This window comes from Hemitrygon akajei, chromosome 11, assembly GCF_048418815.1.
Source record: "Hemitrygon akajei chromosome 11, sHemAka1.3, whole genome shotgun sequence".
In the NCBI taxonomy this organism is placed as follows: Eukaryota; Metazoa; Chordata; class Chondrichthyes; order Myliobatiformes; family Dasyatidae; genus Hemitrygon; species Hemitrygon akajei.
Window position 1 is genome coordinate 23,668,348 of NC_133134.1, and position 25,505 is coordinate 23,693,852.

Here is a 25,505-nt window from a genome sequence, read left to right on the forward strand (position 1 = left end):
TATGATCCATAAAAATCAAAACTCCTCTAGACTTAGCCTGGAAAGAGGAGTGAAAATGTAGTCCTTTCCATCTACTGAAAAGACATAAGTTATCACACTTACATACATGTGTTTCGTGTAAAAATATAATTGGGGCCTTAAGTTTTAAAATAGACAAAAGTCTTATTCTGCTTCACAGGGTGATTTAATCCTTTCATGTTAAGACTGAGTAAGTTAATAGTATGACCCATTATTAATACTATTTAATAGAGAAATTAAAGTAATAACCAGTAATATGAACATTAAAACCAAACAATAAGCCTTGAAATAGGGTAAGCAAGCAACAGATTTGGCTAACATCCCAAAACAGCTCCCAGAAAAAGACACCCCCCTCCCCCCTCCCAAAGTCAGAAGGCCCCTCCCCCCTCCCAAAGTCAGAAGGCCAGCCAAAGGAAAGCTGGCAGCTACAACTAATGACATCACTCTCCCCAAACAGCCTGCTGATTGACTCTTAATTAATTCCAAGGTCATCTGTATTCCAAGCTGGACTAAATAACAGCCAAAAAAAGCTTAGCCCTCATAACAAGGACTCCTTGCAAGAGGGAACTAGTGTTAATTTGCATAGCCTGACATGCAATTCAGATGATTTTGTGGAATTAGGTTTTGCATAACATGAATTTCCTGTTCTAATAGCCCAGAAGCAGAGATCTGTGCTCCCATGTTTTATGCAGGGTTTGAATTATTGATCTCCAAATACTTCTTTCCTCAATAAACCAAAGGGTGAAAAAAAGCTTTAATGATGAGGGTTTATTCTGTCATCAATGCCTAGTTTTGCTGATAGGAACTTTTGAAGTTTGGAAGAGTTTTATAGTTTCCAAGGCCTTACTATAAAATTTTATTGTCCAAGGACAGTGAAATACAGTAGATAACAATTGAGATAACAGTATCTCTTGAAGAAGTTAATTGTAAGGCCCATTTCTTGTAAGTGTGGGATCTGAACTTAAGAATGTGTTCAAACACTAACATACTCTCCATACAATAGTTCAATTTGTGAGGTTTGTTGATCTTGGGTCTAAAATGTAGTCTCCATGGGTTGAATGGTTTCACATTGATTCTAAAAGTTTGGTCCACACATGTGGGAAGCTAATTGGAATTGAGGTGAAACATTGCAACAAGAAATATTGAGAAAAGCATCAACAAGTTTGTTTGACACTCATGTTCATTGAGATTGTTTTGTTATTAGCACTTTGGCTTGTGCCATGACTTGCATTCTATTGTTGAGCAAATGCAAAATGCAAGTGAATTTCTGTGGACATCTGAATTTGAGGAGTCTGCTTCACATTCCCTCTTGATTGATAGTCAACAGTTTAGTGGGGTAATCGAAGAAAAAGTGGCTAGTATTGATTCCGGCTATTTTTATTGGTGTTCTCATTAGATACTTCTAGAATGAGAAGAATCCACACTGTTTTGGGGAGCAGCTCTTTGGTCGCATCTTTGTCAACAACTATCAGAAAATTTACTGATTTGTATTGCAATTTAAAAACCCAATATTAGAAGCAAAAAGTTACAAAGAAAACTATTCACATTATCAAATAGCCTTTGCCTTTCCCATTTATTGTCAATTTAATGTCAGTTTGTCTTCTGACCTTTAGTGCCTTTTAACGATTTCATTTATTGCTTTTGATTTGATGCTGGTAAATTTACAACTGATATTGTGTAAGTGAAGACAATGAGCTTGAAGATTTAATGATGATGTATTGACACTGGTCACAAATCCTCAATGGATAAGTTGCACAGTTATGAAAATTTTAATGTTATTGGATAAATTTCTATCTGTTGTCTCTGCCTGACTGTGTTGTGACCTGTGTCTTTCCAGAATATCACTTGTTTTAATTCTACCATGACTAATGGGACAACAGGTTGTGTGGAAGGATTGGGAATGACCCCAGAGCAGTTCAACCTTCTCTTTGCTACCTATGCATGGACGTATGTATAATATTTAACAGAATATACACTTCCACAATGCCCTCTTCATTTTTACTCTGTTCCTTTGCTTTGAAAGTGGAATAAATTTCAATGCAGACCCCTATTCCTAGCAGCTCACTTTCAAAATCATCATTAAATTAGTCTTGTTACCAATAGTCTTGTCAAACCAGAAATGGAGTATGGTAATCCTAGTGAATTCCATTTATCACCACAGGAGGTTTTGTGTAAAGGCCATATTTGTGGAATTTCTTGTTACTATAATTTTTCAATCTATATTTTTCTTGCACATTCTCTCTGAAACATCTTTATTTTATGTTGGAGATACACCATGGTACTGATTCTTCCAACCCAATGAGCCAACGCCACTCAATTACACTGTTTTGACCAATTAACTTACTATAACTAGTATGTCTTTGGACTGTGGGAGGAAACCAGAGCACCCAGAGGAAACCTGCAGAGTCACAGGGACTGCTTACTGATCGTGGTGGAATTGAACTCGGGTCACTGGCACTGTAGTAGCATTAAGCTAACTGCTACACTACTGTGCCATTATCTGTTTGTGGTTAGTTAAATGGTTGGAATATTCAGTGTATACTCAGCAACCTTATATTCCTTTCTGGGCCTTCTCTGTCTGCTGCACTAATCAATTCACCATGTTCTGGACCATCTGTCTTTGTATTGTTCTTGCTTGTTCTTCATGGGAAAGGCAAGGCACCAAGTTTATCATGATTCACTTGTGTTCACCTGCATTTACTATGTAATTATAATTTACAGAGATGATTATTTGTTTGCAATTAGAGGAGAGAAATAAGCACAATTTGTTTTAGTCTTCTTCTCCAACAAGGACAGTCTATACCCTGTTGTCATAGAGCATTGGAGCATGGAAAGAGGTCCTTTGACATGTCTGGTCCATGCCCATTTAAACCAGTACCACTTCCCATTTTTGGCTCAAAGCCCGCTGAACCGTTCCCATCCATGTAAGTGTCCATGTGCATTTTGTGCTGGTAATGCTTATATGTTTTTTCAAACTGGTAGAATCTTCTGGAAGAATATGTTGTGAACCATTTTAACCACTATCTAAGGCATAATTTCCACCATTATAATAAGGAGCTCTAGTTTTAAGTGAATCCAATTGTATATCTGAGATTGACTCCTTGTGTTCAATTGGCACAAAAATTATACCATTGTAAGGCATTTAAATTATGGCATACTGCAAAGATGGAAATAGTTCTCCTCTGTCAAAGGTATAGAAAGGAGGATGCGCAGGAATTCATTCCAGTATTAATACTTTAGAAGGCACAAGGTTCTTGGATACACAAAACACAAGAGTCTACGGATGCTGTATTCTGGAGCAATGCTGGAGGAGCTCAGCAGCTCCGGCTGCATCTATTGTGAGAAATGTACTGTTAACATTTTAGTTGAGGCCCTCATCATTCATTTTCATTTAATTACTTCATCTCTCCTCTAGAAACGCTGTGGTGGTGATACTGGCCGGGTATTACACAGACAAGCTGGGAAATTGCAGTGAGTATGAAGAACAGTACGAATTTAAACAAAGATGTCCTCAGCCCTGTAATTTACTCTCCTGCACCTTCTGCAGAATGTTTACAGCATCTTGTTTATCTGAATGCTGCCTGCATTAGTGCATTGGCAGTTGTATGTCGTGTTTGATCAATTGCATAGTGAATTAGATGTTATATAAAATTGTACAGGTTAAGACACCATGGTTAAGTTAAGATTGACGTTAATAAATATGATCAGAAATTAGAAGCAGGAGATATGACTCTATACACATAATTGAGAACCATCAGGTTCTTCAGCTGCTAACCACATGAGCTAATTGACTTCAGTGGAGCTGAACTTTGGATGCAATGCCCAGTACACAAATGCCTGAATCGTGGAATATTAATTTATACTTCTAAATACTTTGAAAGTTTCTGGTGCCCAGTTTCTAAACAAAATGCACTATATTTCCATATAAGTTAAATTATCACTACAGATTTGAGACTTTCTCAGAGGACTTTTAAAAATTTTTCCTTCCGTGTAAAATGGATGGTTAAATTACCATTTACACAGGCGATAATGACTTCAGGTGGAAACTTACTACAGATAACAGATCAACTGATGACTGATCTACAAAGAGTGTTAAAATTAAACCCAAGATAGACTGCCTTATTACTTTAAGTTGAATGACTTAACCAGCCAGGTTGCTTTATGGTGTATTCATTATTATTTAAGAAGCACAATGTTAAACTTTATCAGGATTTTACTGTCTCCCTTCATAACCTCTTGTGTGGTGGACGTGTTGGGTTCCAGAGGCGTTGTTTTCTGAAGGTGTTAAATCATTTCAGAACTGTACTGAGCACACTCTTTTATCAACCATGCTCAAGTGGCCTTGAGGCCAAGAAGTTTAGAGATGGGTTGCAAGCCCATTATTGACCCAATTTTTCACCGACTAAATTGTCAAGGAAGATTGCAAACATAGTGTCGAGCAAGTATTCAGTGCCATCTATCAGCCTCTCACTCACTGCTACCGGAGGACAGCGTCGGTGTATAATGGTCTCCCTCTCCCTCTTGTTTGCTGCTCCTGAGGGAGGGCCTCTCCATTCCAATGATATCTCTCTCTTCGATCCTGTCGGAGGATGGTACTAGAGCAAGGTTTAGTTAATGCAGATTGATGCACCTGAAAGTATTAAGAGTCACTGGTAGCTATTGAAAGGGAGATCAAATGCTATTTTAAACAACACCTATCACATCTATTTTGTGTGTAGAATATGTCTGAGATTCTAATCGAATTTACAGTGCTGGGGGATGATTTCTTTCCCCAGGATGTGAGCCTGCTGTACCGTGTATTCCCAGGTAGCCTCCCTCCTTGGTACTGACCTGGCCTGAATCTGTTTTGGGGAGTGCAGTGAGGAGATTGATCTGTTGCTCTCTGATCTCAGAATCAGAATCAGGTTTATTATCACCAGCATGTGAGATGAAATTTGTTAACATAGCAGCAGCAGTTCAATGCAATACATAATCTAGCAGAGAGAGAAAAAGATAATAATAAATTAAATAAAACATAATAATGAATAAACAAGTAAATCAATTATGTATATTGAACAGATTATTTAAAAATGTGCAAAAACAGAAACATTGTATATTTAAAAAGTGAGGTAGTGTCCAAAGCTTCAAAGTCCATTCAGGAATTGGATGGCAGAGGGGAAGAAGCGGTTCCTGAATTGCTGAATGTGTGCCTTCAGGCTTCTGTATCTCCTACCTGATGGTAACAGTGAGAAAAGTGCGTGCCCTGGCTGCTGGTGGTCCTTTATAATGGACACTGCCTTTCTGAGACACCGCTTTCTAGAGATGTCCTGGGTACTTGGTAGGCTAGTGCCCAAGATGGAGCTGACTAGATTTACAACCTTCTGCAGCTGCTTTTGATCCTGTGCAGTAGCCCCTCCATACCAGACAGTGATGCAGCCTGTCAGAATGCTCTTCACAGTACAACTATAGAAGTTTTTGAGCGTATTTGTTGGCATGCCAAATTGCTTCAAACTCCTAGTAAAGTATAGCTGCTGCCTTGCCTTCTGTATGACTACATCGATATGTTGGGACCAGGTTAGATCCTCCGAGATCTTGACACCCAGGAACTTGGAAGCTGCTTACTCTCTCCACTTCTGATCCCTCTATGAGGATTGGGATACTGTATGCTCCTTCGTCTTACCCTTCCTGAAGTCCACAATCAGCTGTTTCGTCTTACTGACGTTGAGTGCCAGGTTGTTGCTGTGACACCATTCCATTAGTTGGCATATCTCACTCCTGGACACCCTCTTGTCACCACCTGAGATTCTACCAACAATGGTTCTATTGTCAGCAAATTTGTACATAGTATTTGAGCTATGCCTAACCACACAGTCATGTGTATACAGAGAGTAGAGCAGTGGGCTAAGCACACACCCCTGAGGTGCGCCAGTGTTGATCGTCAGCGAGAAGGATATGTTATCACCAATCAGCACAGATTGTGGTCTTCCAGTTAGGAAGTCGAGGATCCAATTACAGAGGGAGGTACAGAGGCCCAGGTTCTGCAACTTCTCAATCAGGATTGTGGGAATTTCAGTATTAAATGCTGAGCTATAGTTGATGAACAACATCCTGACGTAGGTGTTTGTGTTGTCTAGGTGACTTTCATGACTTTCGATGTTAGTGCTACCGGGTGATAGTTGTTAAGGCAGCCCACATTGTTCTTCTTTGGTACTGGCATAATTGTTGTAGAGCAAGTGGGAACTTCTGCCCATAGCAGTGAGAGGTTGAAAATGTCCTTGAATACTCCCGCTAGTTGGTTGGCACAGGTTTTCAGAGCCATACCAGGTACTCCATCAGGACCTTCTGCCTTGCGAGGGTTCACTCTCTTTAAAGACAGCCTAACATCAGCCTCTGAGACAGAGATCACAGGGTCATCAGGTGCAGCAGGGATCTTCACAACTGTAGTTGTGTTCTCCCTTCAATGCATAGAAGGCATTGAGTTCATCTGGTAGTGAAGCATCGCTTCCATTCATCTCAGTAGTAAATCACAACACCATCACTTAACAGTGTGTTACTTCTGTCTGACTTGCATTCATTCAAGCAACAACTAGGTTCTGGAGAGTCCGGCCAGGTGTTTGACAGGATCTTCAGAGATTATGTTCATCAAAGTAAGTTTGTCACAAGGTACGTACACCTGTCCAGGTACTATCACAAGATTCACTTTCTTGCAGGCACTTACAGGAAAGAATAAATACAATAGAATTTTATGAAAAAACCATACATAAACAAAGAATGACAAACACCAGTGTGCAAAGTTCAAAATAAATTTATTATCAAGTACGTCTATATCACCATAGATAACCTGAGATTAGTTTTCTTGTGGGCATACATTGTAAGTCAAAGAAAAAGAATAGAATTTAAAATCTATTTTCTTTCCTACTTCATCTCACAACATGAGGGAGTAAAAATCTTTATGCTGCATCTCCATTGCAATGTACAAACCATAATGCTGAACTGTAGTCCAAGATCAGCATTCTAATAATACTACCGTAGATTCCGGATTATAAGCCGCTACTTTTTCCCCACATTTTGAACAGCTTTGAACTCTGCGGCCTATAATCCAGAGCGGCTAATACATGGTTTTTTTTCATGCCGCCTCGTAAACATTTTGCCTCGTAACAGTAGACCAATAAAATTGATGAGTAGTTCACAGAGGTCCAATGAAATTGTACGATAAATCAAGCGCACTTTCACAATTAAATTATTGTAAATCAGTCATTTGTACTCACCCTCATCAACATGGAAAATACTCGAAGAAAAGCAAGACCCGAGCGCGTCAGACCCGATTAGACCTGATCGCAATGCGCAAGCGCGTCAGACCCGATTAGACCCGATCGCATTGCGCAAGCGCGTCAGACCCGATTAGACCCGATCGCAATGCGCAAGCGCGTCAGACCCGATTAGACCCGATCGCATTGCGCAAGCGCGTCAGACCCGATTAGACCCGATCGCAATGCGCAAGCGCGTCAGACCAGATTAGACCCGAGCGAAAACGCTGCTTTTAAGTTAAAGTCGATCAATAACTTTTCCTGGTAGGCTGCAGTATATATATTTTTACCAGTCGCTAGGAGATATTGGAATGTTGTTCGTGCTGTTCAGTAAAAAAGTATATGCAACGTAATTTGTGTTACCGATACGTATGTATATTTAAAAGTAGCGGTGCGGCCTAAAATCCGGTGCGGCCTTTACAATTAAAAAATTGATTTTATTTCTAAAATTAGAGCCTGCGGCTTTTAATCAGGTGCGCTCTGTAGTCCGGAATCTACGGTAATAATAAATAACAGATATCGAGAATGTGAGATGAAGAGACCTTGAAAGTGAGTCAATGGGTTGTGGGAACATTTTAGTAATGGGATGAGTGAACTTGAGTGAAGGTATCCCTCTGGTTCAAGAACCTGCTGGTTGAGGGGCAATAACTGTCCCTGAACCTGGTAGTGTGGGTCTTGAGATTCCTGTAACTTCTTCCTGATGGCAGCAGTGAGGAGAGTGCATGGCCTGGCTGTATGGAGATCCTCGATGATGGATTCTGCCTTCCTGCGACACTGATACCATGTAGATGTGTTCAATGCTGGGGAGGGCTTTACCCGTGACGGACTGGCTTGCTCTCCTCCGCATTTGCCTTGATGTTTCAATCTTCCTTAACTCTTTAATCGGCGTGAAATGTTGTTGATCATGGCACCTCGCCCTGTCTCTGAGCTTCTGCTCATGATAGCTTGTGCTTGTGCTTCTCTTCTGGAGTCTTCTTGGGAACAGCAGAGTGCTAGCTCACTCAATCAAACTACAAACTGCAAGTCCCAAGCTCCAACAGTTTCAAAAACAAAATTAAGATGAAAGGAATAAGTAGAAGACATAGGAAAACTGAAATGATTAACTATCTGGAAGATGTTGCCCGAGGAATTGTTGTTCCCTAGCTCCATCTTGACCACCATTATCTTCTTTGTTAAGTAAAGGATAGCACCAGGACTGAATCCATGTGGTCACGGGAGTAATGTACAAATTGCTTACAGGCAATAGTGGTAATCGAACCCCGATCGATTTTACGGCTGGCTCTGAAAAACATTACACTAACTGCTACACTGCCATGCTACCTCAGTATGCCTCAGAGGCTCCAAGATGTTGTTCTTGTATTCTTCCCCTCCCATTAACTACTTAATTATAATCCACCGTGCAAGACCATTCAGTGCTTTCATATTATCCTTTGCTTGTGGCATCCCTTGGATCTGGGTGTTTATTTTTACTGTATAATGTACATGGAATCCTCAGCTTGAGTTGATTGGCACTTCATAGTCAGCCATTCCAGATGCGAGTCCAAATTTCTTTTTATGTTTTCGTTTGCTGGCCATCCAGATTCAATTCCCGCTGTTGCCTACAAGGAGTTTGTATGTTCTCCCTGTGACTGCATTGGTTTCCTTTGGGTGCTCAGGTATCCTCCCACAGCCCAAAGATGCACCCACTGGTAGGTTAACTGGTCATTGTAAATTGTCCCGTGATCAGGCTAGGATTAAATTGGGGATTGCTGGGTGGCACGGCTTGAAGGGATGGGAGGGCCTGTTCCGTGCTGTATCTCAATCAATAAATTTTAAAAATGAATTATTCACTGTTGAATTTTAATGAACTGTTTTAGCATGCTTATGAGAGAAAGCAGAAAAGCATAACAAAATTGAAATGATATGTAAAGACCAGCCAAGACAAAACGATGACCATATCTTTTACTCTAGAGTCTATAAGTATGTACAACATCAGCTGAAATAGATACAGAAATTATGATTTTTTTCCTAATTAGGCCAGAGATCAAGATAAGGGTCCACCATCCTTAGGAAAAGGCTTTTTAATAAGTAGTAAATAATCTCCCAGCACACGAAAAAAAAAGAAACCAGCTGTTCAGGAATATGTGTTGATGGATTGTAGCTTTTAACTGTTGCTTGCATAATTGGGTTCTTTCAGGTTTCTGGCTACCTATAAGCAAACAAATCTCAAGGTTGTATAATTTATACGTTCTTTGAGAATAAATGTACTTTGAATTTTTGAAACTTGAATGTTGAAGTAAATCTTCTGAGATATTCTTTTGCTGAAACAGTTTTATTTGTTTTCCCCTGTAGTTGTTGTCATCTTGTCCTGCTTTATTATTATGCTGGGCTCGGCTACCTTTGCTTTGGGATCCCATTTCAAAGGCACCAGTTACCTACTGCCATTGATGATCATCGGCCAAATTCTCACTGGCTCAAGCAGTGGGTCATTCCATCGTAAGTACCAGTTTCAATCTGTTGTTAACAGACTGACAAGGAATGGTCAGTAGCTTAGTACAGATTTTCTAAACAGTTAAAATTCTTCATTCATTTCATCCAGCATCTAAATTACTTTTTTTTCAAGGTGATTTCTACCCTTCGTTCGTGAAGGACTGGATGAAGATGTGACATAAATTTTTTCAAAAAAATGAGAGCTTGGATTTTTGTACTTATCCAAGAACATCAGAAACTTTTTGACAAGAACTGGCTATTCAGCCCAACAAAGCTTGCCAAATTCCTATTTAGATATTGTGTTGAAGTAACTATCGAGTTTAGATTTGAGAATCTCTTCGGTATTATTCTCAACTACACAACTAGGTTTTACATGTCTACAACTCGCTGTGTAAAGAAATGCTTCTTGATGTTTATCCTTAATGATTTTGAACACTTCTATCAGTCTCCTCTCATTCTTCGAATACTTGGGCTAAAAAGATGTAATTCTTTCAATCTATCTTACACTGTAGACCTGGAATAAGTCTAGTTGCCCTTCTCTGGACTCGCTCCAATGCCTTCACATCCCTCATGCAATATGGAAACCAAAACTGTACACAGTATTTAAGGTGTGGCCTCTCAAGTGCATTATGCAGCTTAAGAACGTCTCTTGACTTGAACTCCACTGAGTGCATTATATAGTCCAACATTCTATCAGCCTTCCTAATCGCTTCTGTGCACTGTCTAAACGTTGATAGTGATGAGTCTACCAGGACCCCCAAATCCTTCTCATTCAGTGTACTTTCTAACTCAAGACCCCCACTGTATATTTATGTCTAATATTTCTACTTCCTATATGTAATACTTTACATTTACTTAACATTACTTAAATTTCATCTGCCATTTATCTTCCCACATCTGGATTTGTTCAGATCTAACTGTATTGATTCTGCTGCCTGAATGTTATCAGCCACTCCCCCTAATTTTGTGTCATCAGTAGACTTTACTAATTTATTTGTTATGTGTTTCTTCAAACCATTAATGTAAATTAAAAACAGTAATGGCCCCAAAACTGATCGCTGCAGAAATCATTTTAACATCTTCTCGGTGAGAAAATGATTTCTGTTTTTGAGCCAATACCGCACCCATTCATACACCTTGCCCTGAATGCCAACCTCCTGTGATTTGATTATTATCCCGATATGGGGTACCATAAGATCATGAGACAAAGGAGCAGAATGAGGCCATTTAGCCCATCTAGGCTGCTCCGCCATTCCATCATGTCTGATCCCATATCCCACTCAACCCCATATACTTGCCTCCTCGCCATATCCTTCGATGCCCTGATTGATCAGGAAACGATCAACTTCTGCTTTATATGTACCCCCGGACTTGGCCTCCACCGCAATCTGTAGCAGAGCATTACATAGATTCACTACTCTCTCACTAACAAAATTCCACCTGTTCTAAAAGGACGCCCCTCAGCATAGAGGCTGTGCCCTTTAGTTCTGGATACCCCCACCATAGGAATCATCTTCTCCTTTTAACGTTCGGAAGGTTTCAACAGGATTACACCGCCCCCCCCCCCCCCACATTCTTCTAAATTCAAACCCCTCCCCAAACCCATGCTGGCTTTCTGCTAACATGCCTGTTCTTATCAGTTGCTTTTCATCTCATTCTTCATTATTGTTTCCATCATCTTACTTACAATACACATGAAACTTACTAGTCCGTAGTTAGCAGGGTAAGTGTGGTCACCCTTCTGACATTCGCCCATCTCCAGTCTTTAGAAATTTTACCAGTCTTCAATGAAATATACGATAGAGATTTGTTTATACAATGACAGACCCTTAGATATATGTTAAGTACCCTTAGATACATGTTGTCTCATACATTTTAGTGGGCATTAGCATTGCTGGTAAGGCCAGCTTTTACTGCCTACCTTTAATTGTCCTTCAGAAGATGGCTGGAGTTGTGAAGCTAGGAAGAAGTTCATAAAATCCAGTCGACCACACTTCTAAGAACTATAATTCAGGGCTTTTCTGGCCAAACCTTCATTCATACCCATAAAATAATTTTTAATGGTAATTTTTCTGCTAATTCTGCCAGATCTAATATAACCTTTATAACCATATAACAATTACAGCATGGAAATAGGCCATCTCGGCCCCTCTAGTCTGTGCTGAATGCTTACTCTCACCTCATCCCACCTACCTGCACTCAGCCCATAACCCTACATTCCTTTCCTGTCCATATACCTATCCAAATTTTTCTTAAATGCCAAAATCAAACCTGCCTCTACCACTTCTACTGGAAGCTCGTTCCACACAGCTACCACTCACTGAGTAAAGAAGTTCCCCCTCGTGTTACCCCTAAACTTTTGCCTCTGAACTCTCAACTCATGTCCTCTTGTTTGAACCTCCCCTACTCTCAATGGAAAAAACCTATCCCTGTCAACTCTATCCATCCCCCTCATAATTTTAAATACCTCTATCAAGTCCCCCCTCAACCTTCTATGCTCCAAAGAATAAAGACCTAACTTGTTCAACCTTTCTCTATAACTTAGGTGCTGCAACCCAGGTAACATTCTAGTAAATCTTCTCTGTACTCTCTCTATTTTGTTGACATCTTTCCTATAATTCGGTGACCAGAACCATACACAATACTCCAAATTTGGCCTCAGCAAAGCCTTGTACAATTTTAACATTACATCCCAATGTTAACATTTTAACATTTTTACAATTTAACATTTTAACAATTTTAACATTTATCCCTTAGCTCTGAACTGAACAGTGTAGTTTGTCACTCACATTCTCTTCTTTTCCACTCTTTCAGTTATTCAGGAGTGTATTATCGCTTTCTGGTTCAAAGATAATGAGTTGTCATTGGCCTTTGGGCTGAATGTGGCCTTCTCTCGTCTTGGCAGTGTCTTCAGCTTTTTATTCACCCAATCTTTTGAATCACGTTTTGGGCTGCAGTGGACTCTTTGGGCAGGTACGGATGAATATGATGAACTTGAAGGCATGGACTTGAAAATTGTACAAAGGGAGTGAAATCAGTCTTGTGCTCTACTAACACCACATTAAATCAGATTATTAAATGCTGGTTACAGATACTACATGAGTGCAATCTGTTATTTTCATAATTAGCTTTAACCAAATTGAACTTTCCAGATAATGCTAGAACTATGCCGTGACTCATTTTCTAATAAATGGTTAAATTGGATGTCGGTGTAAATCTTATTCTGACATAACTAGTAAGTGAATTGAATTGATCCCACAATTTTCAATGCTTTGTAAACAGGATGATTTGAAACTTGAGTTTTCTGGACGATTGTTGCAAAGAATTTAGTTTAAATCTCACCATACCAAGCTTTACAATTTTAATTAAATTAATTTATTTAAAGCTATTTTGGAATAAAATGTCGAAAATAGAATTAAGTCATCATATTGAAGTAAAACACCATCTGAGTCACTAATGTCCCTCAGCAACTACTTAACTGGACTGGTCTATGTGTGACTTCAGTTGATTGCTAATAGCCCTCAAAACCACAGATAATACCTATAATCACATGAGCTTCAGTGATTCCAAAAGGCATATCCACCACCATGTCAAGGGTAATTGAAATTGACAATAATTACTGATCTTGTCACTGATGTCAATAGATTATAAATCATGGCTTGGAGCTATTTGCAGGGCTTTCCACTATAACAGAGGGAAGAGAGTGCCAAGATCATTCCTGTCCTTAATTTTCCTTTGTTCTCTCCACTCTTCCTCTCCCACGCCCTGCCTCAGCAGCTCTTGGTCAGGGGAAAGGTGCTACGAACTGTCCCTCTACTGATCCTAGCCACCCAGATATTGTAGACAATGAATTCTGGCCAAACCATTCCTAACTCTCTACTCTCTTCATCAAAGCCACTATGAAATGGTAGCGTATAACACTTTACAGTACAGGCGGCCCCGGTTCAATTCCCGCTGCTGTCTATATAGAGTTTGCACCTACTCCACGTAGATTTCCCCCCACAGCCCAAAGATGTTGCATTTTGTAGGTTAATTAGACATCATAAATTGTCCCGTGACTAGTCTAGGATCTAATAGGGGGATTTAGTCCTCCACACCGCTCAGCAGTCAGCAAGCTTCATGGAAAGGGTAGTGTTACAGTGATATTTCCCCTGGTTAGCTTTGATGGTTGATTTTCTTGAATCTCTATGTGCTAAAAGAATCATTCCCAGTTAGATCACGGACATGCAATCCCAGGACCTATCCCCTCTGGGAACTAGATGACCTGTTGGGCTACCAGCCCTCAGCTTCGCCAGGCCTCATCCACAGTACTTGCTAATCCAACATCTATGAGTGCCCTTCATCACAGATCCAACAACGGAACCTCTTCAACATGTATGCACGTACATTTGAGCACTGAGTTGCTGCCACACAGTTGACTGATTAGATGTTTGCATTAAGGAGCAGGTGTACCGGTGTACCTAGTAAAGTAGTCACTGAGTTCATTTGCAAGAGGCTGCAGCAGATCTGGCTGCCACCTCCAAGGTTCAAAGCTATAATTTAATTTCAGAGAAATGTATACAATATACATCCTGAAATGCTTTTTCTTCACAACCATCCGTAAAAACAGAGGAGTGCCCCAAGAATGAATAACAGTTAAATGTTAGAACCCCAAAGTCCCCCCCAACTCCCCTCCCTCCTGTGCGTAAGCGGCAGCGAACAACAATCCCCCTCCCCCACCGGCAAAAATAAAGCGCATCTGCTACCAGCACTCAAGCATGAACAAAGCAATAGCAAAGACACAGACTTGCACTTACCCCACAGACTACATTGTTCACTCGATTATTCAACATGCTGCAGGCTCTCTCTCTCCTAACAAGGGAGAAAGAGGTGACTCCATTTTCCAATGAGCGGGGAGACATAACAAACAATTCACTGATTTATGATGTTAAAAGTCCATTATGTTGCTTTTCTTAGAAACATAGGAACATAGAAAATAGGTGCAGGAGTAGGCCATTTGGCCCTTCAAGCCTGCACCATCATTTAGTATGATCATGGCTGATCATCCAACTCAGAACCCTGTACCTGCTTTCTCTCCATACCCCCTGATCCCTTTAGCCACAAGGGCCATATCTAACTTCCTCTTAAATATAGCTAATGAACCAGCCTCAACTGTTTCCTGTGGCAGAGAATTCCACAGAATCACCACTTTCTGTGTGAAGAAGTTCTTCCTCATCTCGGTCCTAAAAGGCTTCCCCTTTATCCTTAAAATGTGACCCCACGTTCTGGACTTCCCCAACATTGGAAACAATCTTCCTGCATCTAGCCTGTCCAATCCCTTTAGAATTTTATACTTTTCAATGACTTCCCCAATGACACATGGGTCTCCTGTGGAGACACCGACACATGATTCGCCCGTCTCCAGTTCCTCGAGATCCCAGGCTTCTGAATGCGAGCTGAAATCTTGGGCCAAGCTTTTGGCATGCCGAATAGCTGCTGATTGTGGAACCCCAAGAGTGGGTACCGCTTGTGGGACCACCTCAGATTTCTATCTGCTTTGATATATTTTTGGCAGTAATCTGAGTATCCTGTGGTTCATTTTCTCAGGAACTTTGCTGTGTGTTCTTGGCTTTGTCTCAGCCCTCATCGTTGGCATCCTGGATAGAAGTGGGGCAAAACAGCTGGGACTTGATGTTGTCCACCAGCAGGAATCCAAAAAAATGGTGGGTAGATTCAGTGGCTCAGGATCTAACTCTGGAAAAAAGTTACTGATTTTGGATATGGAACAACTATCTATAGTAATCAGCTATTTTGGTGAGTAATCAGTGGTCCTTAAAGTAGACCTCTGGAAGATGTGTACCAGAAGATATATCGACATTATTTAGCCTGAGTGGGATCTAACTACAGCTCCCCCACAGGGTCTTCTCTGACCTTCTTGTTCTTTCTCCCCAGAGGCTAAAGGATATTTGTCATTTGTCTCTCCGCTACTGGCTGCTGGTTCTTACCATCATGTTCTTTTATAGTGGATTCTTTCCATTTATTGCTGATGCTACGTAAGTAGAGTTCAATGTATTAAACATCTAATGTGTTTATACCATCTTCTAAAATGGTCTGATCTTGCTATTTAATTGTAAAGAATCATTGCAAGTTTCTCTTTATTTCTCACACCTACTGTACCTCTCTTTATTTTTCAAAATTGAGATGCTCTACAATAGGACAGCAGTGATTTTTCACTCATAAGTTGGCACTTTGTCTTTTATATGGTAGCACTCATCGTATACTGTTGTAATTTTGAATCTCTGATTAATTCTTTGCGACAGTCTCCAGGATTATTCATGTGATGAGAAAACTAGATACAGGTGACTATTGCAATTATATCTGTTATATCTTGGCATTTATTTTTCAGCAAGTTCATTCAGGATAAGTATTCTAGGTACAGTCATCAGGAAGCCTCCTACATCACTGGTGCTGTGTTCGATACCTCGATGCTTCTACTACCCATAGCTGGAATCCTCATTGTGAGTATCATCTGCTTTGTTCTAACTCAGGAGTTCCCAACCACTTTTATGCCACAGACCAATACCATTGAACAAAGGGTCCATGGACCCCAGGTTGGGAACCCCTATTCTAAATGCAAGGTAGATTGTGATCACCAGGAACGTCAGACATCTTTTTCATGGATATTAACTGTATTGAACTCAGGCTGTAGTGTTCTCGCACAGGTGTAAAAGAACTCTGAACTAAACACCAAGCATAAACCAGTCAATGAGGCTGTCCCAGTAAGATTAACCGTTTACTGTTCACTCTTCCACATTAATGTATGGTGAAAACTGTTGATAAAACAATACAAATATATACAGTATTTGTTTCCTTCTTGACATCACATTTGCATCATAAATACTTGCAAAAGTAAAACTACAACAACTATATTACATTAAAGTTCAACATACAGTCAGAATCTACCTACGCCATCGACTGGCTTTAAATACACTTCAACACAAACTATCCGCAACTCTTTAAATAACAAAAAACATAAATTTTATCAATCATCATTACTTTTAACAGAATCAGCATTAACATTTTAATTCAACATATCGATTATCTTATGAACTTACGGCGTTGCTTCTCTGATGTTTCTAGTACATAGAAAGAGAACTTTTCTCACGCTGATCCTGAACACATATAAGCCCCCTCCTTCCCATTTCTCCAAACCAGTATTTTCCCACAAGACGCGGCGTAACCGGGTGTGACGTCATCGCATGCCGCGATATATCACAGACAACAAATTTACTTTAAACAACCTTAACTTTAACTAGAAAACGATAACAAACGAATTACTAAAGTGAAAATATAATAAACTAACCAAATGCCTTAAAGGCAACACACAGGCTGAATTTTAAAGTGTGGGTTTCAGTAAAATATGAAGCAAACAGATAGCAGAAGAATCCAAGTTACATCCCCTGTCCCTCTAGCAATATTTCCTGTTCCTATACCATAAAATAATTCTGTGTTTATTTGCTGAGTAATACAAATTTGGTTTACATATTTAATCATCCCTTATCATTGCTTATCACATTCAATCAACTATTATCATTGATTACTTATAGAGAACAGACTTTCTTAACTTTCTTGTTAATGTCATACCATATCTAGAAAACAATGGGCATTATCACAGTTCAGGCCCGTGAAACCACTGGCTTCACACTAGCATGTGCAGTTAACTTTATCTTTTGTTCTTTTGATTATTGTACATTGAAATGATTGCAGCTGAACTTACTGACTGAAAGTAAAGAGAAATATAAAACCCACCGTTGCTTTTGTCAGTTCCCCAATTGGTATGACCCTCCCGAACATTTCTTCATTGAAGCAAGTCCAAAGTGACAGACTTGGAGAACTCTATCCTACAGCCATGATATCATACAGATCCGGCCATGTGACAACCATAGACTCAGTGAGACATGAGTTTCCTGAGTAAGAAAGAAGAAACATCATCAAATATATTAAATGTATACAATGATAAACACTAAAAAATAACATAGGATACAAAACATGTTAAGGGAGAGCAGCTTACCAGTCTATAATTAAATAGAAGGAAGGATTTAAATAATTGTGTGGTTTGCTACACTGCCTGTACTAGGCCCCACACCCTCCCACTCACCAACAATGAGCACTCTTCCCAAATGCTCTAATGTTATATATTCATGTACAAATTAATCAATTAAATGTTTTAAAAATCTTTTTCAGGATTACATAGGATTAAGAGGAATATTTGTCTCGATGTGTGCTGTGTTGACAGTCCCTGTTTTCGCTCTTTTGGCATTCACCTTCGTACCACCATTGGTTTCAATGATATGGCTGGGTGTCACCTATTCATTTGCTGTTGTAAGATGCTATTTTTATTTTCTCTCCGCTGACAAGTAGCTCTCATTAAATTCTTTCACCATCTACACACCCATTCCAGACATTCTTTTCTCCCCTCTCCCATCGGACAGAAGATCCAAAAGCCTGAAAGCATGTACCACTGGGCTCGGGGACAGCTTCTACCCGACTGTTATCAGACTGTTGAACAGACCTCTTGTATGACAGGATAGACTCACAATCTACCTCATTATAATTGTGCACTTTATTATTTACCCGCACTGCAGTTTCTCGGTAGCTTTTACACTTTATTCTGCATTGTTAATATTTTACCTTATTCTAGCTGAATACAGTGTGTAATGATTTGATCTGTGTAAACAGTTTGCAGAACACCCATGTGACAGTAACATACTAATCCAGTAACAATACCAATACACCAAAGCATTCATCATTACAAATGGGTTCAGGGTTATTTAAAATAAACTTTAAATATATTGTAGTAGTTTATGCAGTGAACTCATAGTCAACCCAGCAACGGCATATTGTGATAATATCTTTGCAGGCATTTTCTGATTTTAGGTACTTAATTGCTGTTTTTATCAGTTAGTTCTGATTATTTCACAGGCAAGTCTGTGGCCCTCTATCATTTTAGTGGTTCCTTCGGCAAACCTTGGAACAGCTTTAGGAATCACTACATCAGTGCAAATGATTGGTGTTGGTGTTTGCAACTTGATTGTTGGACGGATACTTGGAACCAAATTCAGGTAAGCTTTTTCATTCTATAAAGTTTAGTAATCTGAAATGCATGTACTTAATTCCTTTTTATTTTGCATTATTTGATGTATTTTCTGTTGTTTTATTTCTGCCATCCTACTAGATCCACTAACCATGCTGTTCAGAACTGAGAGATACAGGTTCCACACTGCATAATGATAGTGAAAATGTTGCATATTCAATGTAGACCCAGATTGCTTGATACATTTAGATGTAGTTATCTGATAGGAAGACTAAATTGAAAATGATAGAAGTGACAGAATGTGAACTATAACTTTTTGAGTCAGAAAACCTTCAGGTCCCTGTACTTAAAATTAACTGTTTCCTCTGCACACAGATGCTGCATGACTAGCTGAGTTCTTCCAGCATTTTCTGTTTTTGTTTATTGTGCAGGTCTTGTAGCTTTAGTTTTTGGTTTTTTGTGGTTGCTAGAGTTGGTCTCCTGACTTGGTGTGTCTGGGTAGTCTTGTTTTATCTTGTGGATTTGGAGCTCCTTTCCGGGGAACGCGCTAAGATGGTAGCGCGATATTAATATGCAGCAGCCTCTCCGGACTCTGGATTGGGGATTGCCAAACGTTATGTGGATTTTCTGGTGTAGTCTGTTTTGTCATGTGCTTTTGTGATATCATTCTGGAGGGATGTTGTCTCATTTTTTAACTGCATTGCATTTGTGGTTTCTAAATGACAATAAACTGAAACTGAACTGAACTGATTTTATTGGAAAATTGCTCTGCGGCGGACCTCTTCACCACATGTCCTGTTCACTTCCCCATATCCTGTACATGAATTATTCTTCATACTAGTGCTTTGATAGAGAATAGCATTTGAGTTATTCGACTATGGTGTCAATCTGAGTCCCGGCCTCCTCTACTGCCGCGATGAGGCCACACTCAAGTTGGTGAAGCAAAACCTTATATTCCATCTGGGTAGCCTCCAATCTGATAGCATGAACATCAATTTGTTAAACTTCCAATAATTGCTCCCTCTTTTCTTTACCATTCCCTCTTTCATCTTATCTCCCTACCTGCCCATCACCTCCCTCTGCTGCTCCTCCCCTTCCCTTTCTTCCATGACCTTCTGTTCTTTCCTATCAGATTCCCCCTTCTCCAGCCCTTTGTCTCTTTTACCATTCAACGTCCCAGCTCTGTGTTTCACTGTTCCCATTCTCCCAATTTCACCAAACACCTACTACCTTGTACTTCTTCCTCCACTCCCTACACCTTCTAACTCTGACTTCTCATCTTTTTGATCCAGTCCTGATGAAGGGTCTCAATCCAAAACATCGACTATTTGCTCTTTTCCATAGATGCTGCCTGACCTGCTGAGTTCCTCCAGCATTTTGTGTGTGTCGCTTTGGATTTCCAGCATCTGCAGATTTCTCTTGTTTATATACAGTGGCATGCAAAAGTTTGGGCACCCCAGTCAAAATTTCTGTTACTGTGAATAGCTAAGCGAGTAAAAGATTTCCAAAAGGCATAAAATTAAAGATAACACATTTCTTTATTATTTTAAGCAAGATTACTTTTTTTATTTCCATCTTGTACAGTTTCAAAATAACAAAAAAGGAAAAGGGCCTGAAGCAAAAGTTTGGGCACCCTGCATGGTCAGTACTTAGTAACCCCCCCCCCCCCCCCTATGGCAAGTATCACAGCTTGTAAATGCTTTCTGTAGCAGGCTAAGAGACTCTCAATTGTTGTTTGGGGCATTTTTGCCCATTATTCCTTGCAAAAGTTTTTTAGTTCTGTGAGATTCTTGGGCCATCTTGCACGCACTGCTCTTTTGAGGTCTGTCCACAGATTTTGTATGATGTTTAGGTCAGGGGACTGTGAGGGCCATGGCAAAACCTTCAGCTTGCGCCTCTTGAGGTAGTCCATTGTGGATTTTGAAGTGTGATTAGGATCATTGTCCTGTTGTCGAAGCCATCCTCTTTTCATCTTCAGCTTTTTTACAGATGGTGTGATGTTTGCTTCCAGAATTTGCTGGTATTTAATTGAATTCATTCTTTCCTCTACCAGTGAAATGCTCCCTGTCCCACTGGCTGCAACACAAGCCCAAAGCATGATCGATCCACCCCCATGCTTAACAGTTGCAGAGGTATTTTTTTCATGAAATTCTGCACCCTTTTTTCTCCAAACATACCTCTGCTCATTGCGGCCAAAAAGTTCTATTTTAACTTCATCAGTCCACAGGACTTGTTTCTAAAAATGCATCAGGCTTGCTTAGATGTTCCATTGCAAACTTCTGACACTGAATTTTGTGGTGAGGATGCAGGAAAGGATTTCTTCTGATGACTCTTCCATGAAGGTCATATTTGTGCAGGTGTCACTGCACAGTAAAACAGTGCACCACCACTCCAGAGTCTGCTAAACCTTCCTGCAGGTCTTTTGCAGTCAAACGGGGTTTTTGATCTGCCTTTCTAGCAGTTCTACGAGCAGTTCTCTTGTAAAGTTTTTTTGGCCTTCCAGACCTCAACTTGACCTCCACCATTCCTGTTAACTGCCATTTCTTAATTACATTACGAACTGAGGAAACGGCTACCTGAAAACCCTTTGCTATCTTCTTATAGGCTTCTCCTGCTTTGTGGGCATCATTTATTTTAATTTTCAGAGTGCTAGGCAGCTGCTTAGAGGAGCCCGTGGCTGCTGATTGTTGGGACAAGGTTTGAGGAGTCAGGGTATTTATAAAGCTTTGAAATTTGCATCACCTGGCCTATCCTAATGATGACTGTGAACAAGCCATAGCCCTAACAAGCTAATTAAGGTCTGAGATCTTGGTAAAAGTTATCTGAGAGCTCAAATCTTTTGGGGTGCCCAAACTTTTGCATGGTGCTCCTTTCCTTTTTTTCACCCTAAAGGCATACAAAACAAAAATAATACACTAATCTTGCTTAAAATATTGAAAAGAATGTTTCATCTTTAACTTTATGACTTTTGGAGATCAGTTCATCAACTACTCACTCAACTATTTACAGTAACAGAAATTTTGACCAGGGGTGCCCAAACTTTTGCATGCCTCTGTACCTGAGTCATCTGAGCAATCAATACTGAACATGAGTAATATCCCATGATTTGTCTTTCTCCCTTCTCCTTTGTATCCTGGCTTCTCTGACAGCAATTGTAATATAATTCACAAAGACCGGTGATCAAGCCGTGAAGTGTATACTGTAAGGCTGTACAGTTCAGTTACTCCCTGAACACGGTCAAGTTACCAACGGCTTTGGCGGTGTCCTGCAGGAAATATTTACATTGTAATTTTGAATAAAATCAATGACCCAGAGTGGCCACACCATACTCTTCAACCTCAAGCTGAAGTGGTTCTAATGTGTACAAAATTAAACCTTTATTTGCTTTTTTGTGTAAGTGAAATGGAATTACACAGGTCTCCTGTGTTTCCTGTAATACCATGGTCTCTTAACTTGATCAGCAGCCTGATGTGTGGCTTTCTGAAATTGAAATATACAACATCCACTGCATCCCCTTTATCAATCCTACTTGTAATCTCCTCAAAGCATTCCATCAGGTTCGTCAGGCAAGATTTTTGCTTATGGAAACCATGCTGACTTTGTCCTATCTTGTCATGTGTCAAGCAAGTACTCCATAACCTTATCCTTAACAATTGACTCTAACATCTTCCCAACCACTGAAGTCAAGCTAACTGGTGTATAATTTCCTTATGCTGTCTGCCTCCTTTCTTAAAGAATGGGGTGATATTTGCAATTTTCCACTCCTCTGGCACCATGCCTGAGTCCAATGTTTTTTGAAAGATGATTACAATTTACTAACATTAATTGGAAGACATCTTTCACCAACCAAAAGCATTGACAACACTGACAAGAAAATCATCTGTTGCGGGTTCCTTATCAACTGCTCTGGTTGTCTGTGTCCAGGTGGTTCTTTTCTGTGGTATTTCTTGGCAAATTGTTTGCTCTTTGCACTTGTTACATTATTTATTAAAGGGGACATGATTCTCCCACTTCTGTGCTCTCAATTTTTTTTTTTATGCTTAGCAGAATGACTTTCTCATCTATACAACTTCCTGTGGGTTTATCTACTTTATACGTATTCTGTTCTGTTTAGTGCTTAATTACTTTTAAGTTGAACCGCATACTGGCGGTTACATGAGAAATCTTAGGTTTTCTCCAAGAGCACATTATGTTTCTGTAACAATCTTGCTTACTTCCTTATACAGTACATTTAGCCCATGCTGGTGTGCGGTATCTAACCTACTCTGAGATCAATCTAACCCTTCCCTTCTACATAGCCTTCCATTCTTCTATCACATATGACAAAGAAACAAAAACTTATTCTGAAGCAGAATAAAAGGTTAGATTGATTGCTCTACAGATCTGGATTACGGAATGGCCAACCTTTTGATCTCCTTTGCATTAATAGAGGGGCGAGGAAAGCCCTTTGATCTATGAAGCCAACAGTGGCAGTTCATTTTCCTGACCTGTGAATCAGTAGGTGATATTCACTTTTAGGGTCCAATTTCCCCAAGGTTTTGCAGGCCAAAAGGACTGGCAATTGGATAGAGATCTCTGACTGAGTGAGATACCTGAAGGATCTCTGGAATTGGGTCATTGTGGGTAGAATGACAGAATATGCAAGTGTGACAATCTGGAAAGTGAGGAATCAATATGGGGGTTTGAAGATTATAAGTCAAAGAGAGAACATAGTACAAAGCTATGCTCTTCTGTTGGGGAAGAGTGAGGGTGGAAAATAAAGAAGGCTGTAAGATTCATTTCTTAACATTTTAAAATGTTTTCTTATTCCCAAATAGGAAAATCAGTATGGAATTCAGGAAAATGGTTTTGTTGAGTTCATGACCAGGTTTTTCTGAAATGGAGATTAATGTTTTAACATCTTGTCCAGTCACCCTGAATGCTGATTGCTGTCTCTTTCAACACTTGCATTTTCAAAGTACTAGAGGAATGGTTTTTCCTTTACTCCATTCTCTGCAAGTAACACTCGGTGTTTGACCCGCAGTGATCCAAAGATCCCAGTGTGGCGCTGGCAGTGGACGTTGATCTTCATGCTGGCCAACACCATCTGCTGTTTCATCACTTCCATCATTCTCAATATAGTGGACACAAAACAGGTAAGGGTCTCACTTTAAGGCAAAGAGTTAAATGGAGTGAAATATTCAGCTTCAGATACTGATTCATATTTATTTATTTATCACATATACCTCAAAACATTTGGTAAAATGCATCCATTGCATTAACAGCCAAAACAGGCTGAGGATGTCTGGGGACAGCCCACAAGTGTCTGTTCTGTATCTTACCAATAATCAAATATTCTGTTTATAAAATGTTTGCCTTCTTTTTACATCACTTTTTTCTCCCTTAACCTTTCTTAATTTCCTCAGTTATTCCCTTTCTCACTTATTTTAAGCTAAACTCATGTGATATTTAGACCAAGAGATACAGGCGTAGAATGGGGCCATTTGACCCTTCGAACCTGCTCCATCATTCCATCATGGCTGATTTATTATCCCTCTCAAACCTATTCTCCTGTCTTCTCCCCGTTAACTTTGATGCCCTGATTCATCAACAACCCATCAACTTCTACCTTAAATATACCCAATGACTTGGCCTGCACAGCCATCTGTGGCAATGAATGCCAGAGATTCACGACCATCTAGTTTTAAAATGTATTCTCATCTCTGTTCAAAATGGAAGTCTCTCTATTTTGAGACTGTGCCACCTGGTCCTAGATTCCTCCATTATACGAAACATCCTCTCCACTTCCATTCTCTCTAGACGTTTCAATAGTCGATAGGTTCAAAAAGATTGCCCCTCATTCGTCAAAACTCTTGAGAGTACAGCACCAGAGCAATAAAGTGCATCTCATATGTTAACCCTTTCACTCCTGGGATCATTCTTGTGAACCTCCTCTGGAACCTCTCCACTTTTTCTTAGATAAGGGGTCCAAAACTGCTCACAATACTCCTATTGAGGCCTCAGCAGTGCCTGACAAAGCCTCAGCATTACATCCTTGCTCTTGTATTGTAGTCTTCTCGAAATGAATGGTAACATTATATTTGCTTTCCTTACCACCATCTCAACCTGCAAGCTAATGTTTAGGGAATCCTGCATGAGGACTCACAAATCTACTGATTTTTAAAATTTTCTCTGCTTTTAGAGAATAGTCCATGTCTTTATTCCTTCTACCAAAATACATGCTCACGCACTTCCTTACACTGTATTCCATCGGCCACTTCTATGCCCATTTGCCAAATCTATCTTAGTCCTTCTGCAGTCTCCCTGCTTCCCCAACACCACCAGCCCCTCCACCGATCTTTGTATTGTCCATAAAACTGGCCACAAAGCCATCAATTCTTTCAACCAAATCATTGATATCCAACATGAAAAGAAGCCGTCCCAGCACCACTTCAGCTACCTCTTTCAGAACACTGAGATGTAATCCAACTGGAGCAGGTGACATACCTACCTTCAGATGTTTCAGCTTTCCATGCTTACCTTAGTAATAGCAATGACACTCACTTATGCTCTGAGTTGGACAATCCACACCAGGGGTGCGTAAAAAGAACTACTTTTTAATCAGGGATGCAATCAGGCAGAGGTTCGCAGCAGATTTTCTGGTTTTAGGAGTGACCAGT

The 25,505-nt window shown here is 40.0% G+C and overlaps 1 protein-coding gene across 5 annotated transcripts in view; it reads left to right on the plus strand.

Annotated features, from left to right (window-relative positions):
• Positions 1-25,505, plus strand: part of LOC140735406 (lysosomal dipeptide transporter MFSD1-like) — a 62,714-nt gene that overhangs the window by 26,628 nt on the left and 10,581 nt on the right. For all 5 annotated transcript variants that reach the window (XM_073060435.1, XM_073060437.1, XM_073060436.1 and 2 more), the window contains exons 3-12: positions 1,856-1,965; positions 3,434-3,489; positions 9,636-9,779; positions 12,588-12,746; positions 15,360-15,475; positions 15,705-15,805; positions 16,159-16,270; positions 17,997-18,134; positions 18,735-18,874; positions 23,870-23,981. In XM_073060435.1, coding sequence (XP_072916536.1) covers positions 1,856-1,965; positions 3,434-3,489; positions 9,636-9,779; positions 12,588-12,746; positions 15,360-15,475; positions 15,705-15,805; positions 16,159-16,270; positions 17,997-18,134; positions 18,735-18,874; positions 23,870-23,981 — 1,188 coding nt within the window. The remainder of the gene's footprint in view (positions 1-1,855; positions 1,966-3,433; positions 3,490-9,635; positions 9,780-12,587; positions 12,747-15,359; positions 15,476-15,704; positions 15,806-16,158; positions 16,271-17,996; positions 18,135-18,734; positions 18,875-23,869; positions 23,982-25,505) is intronic.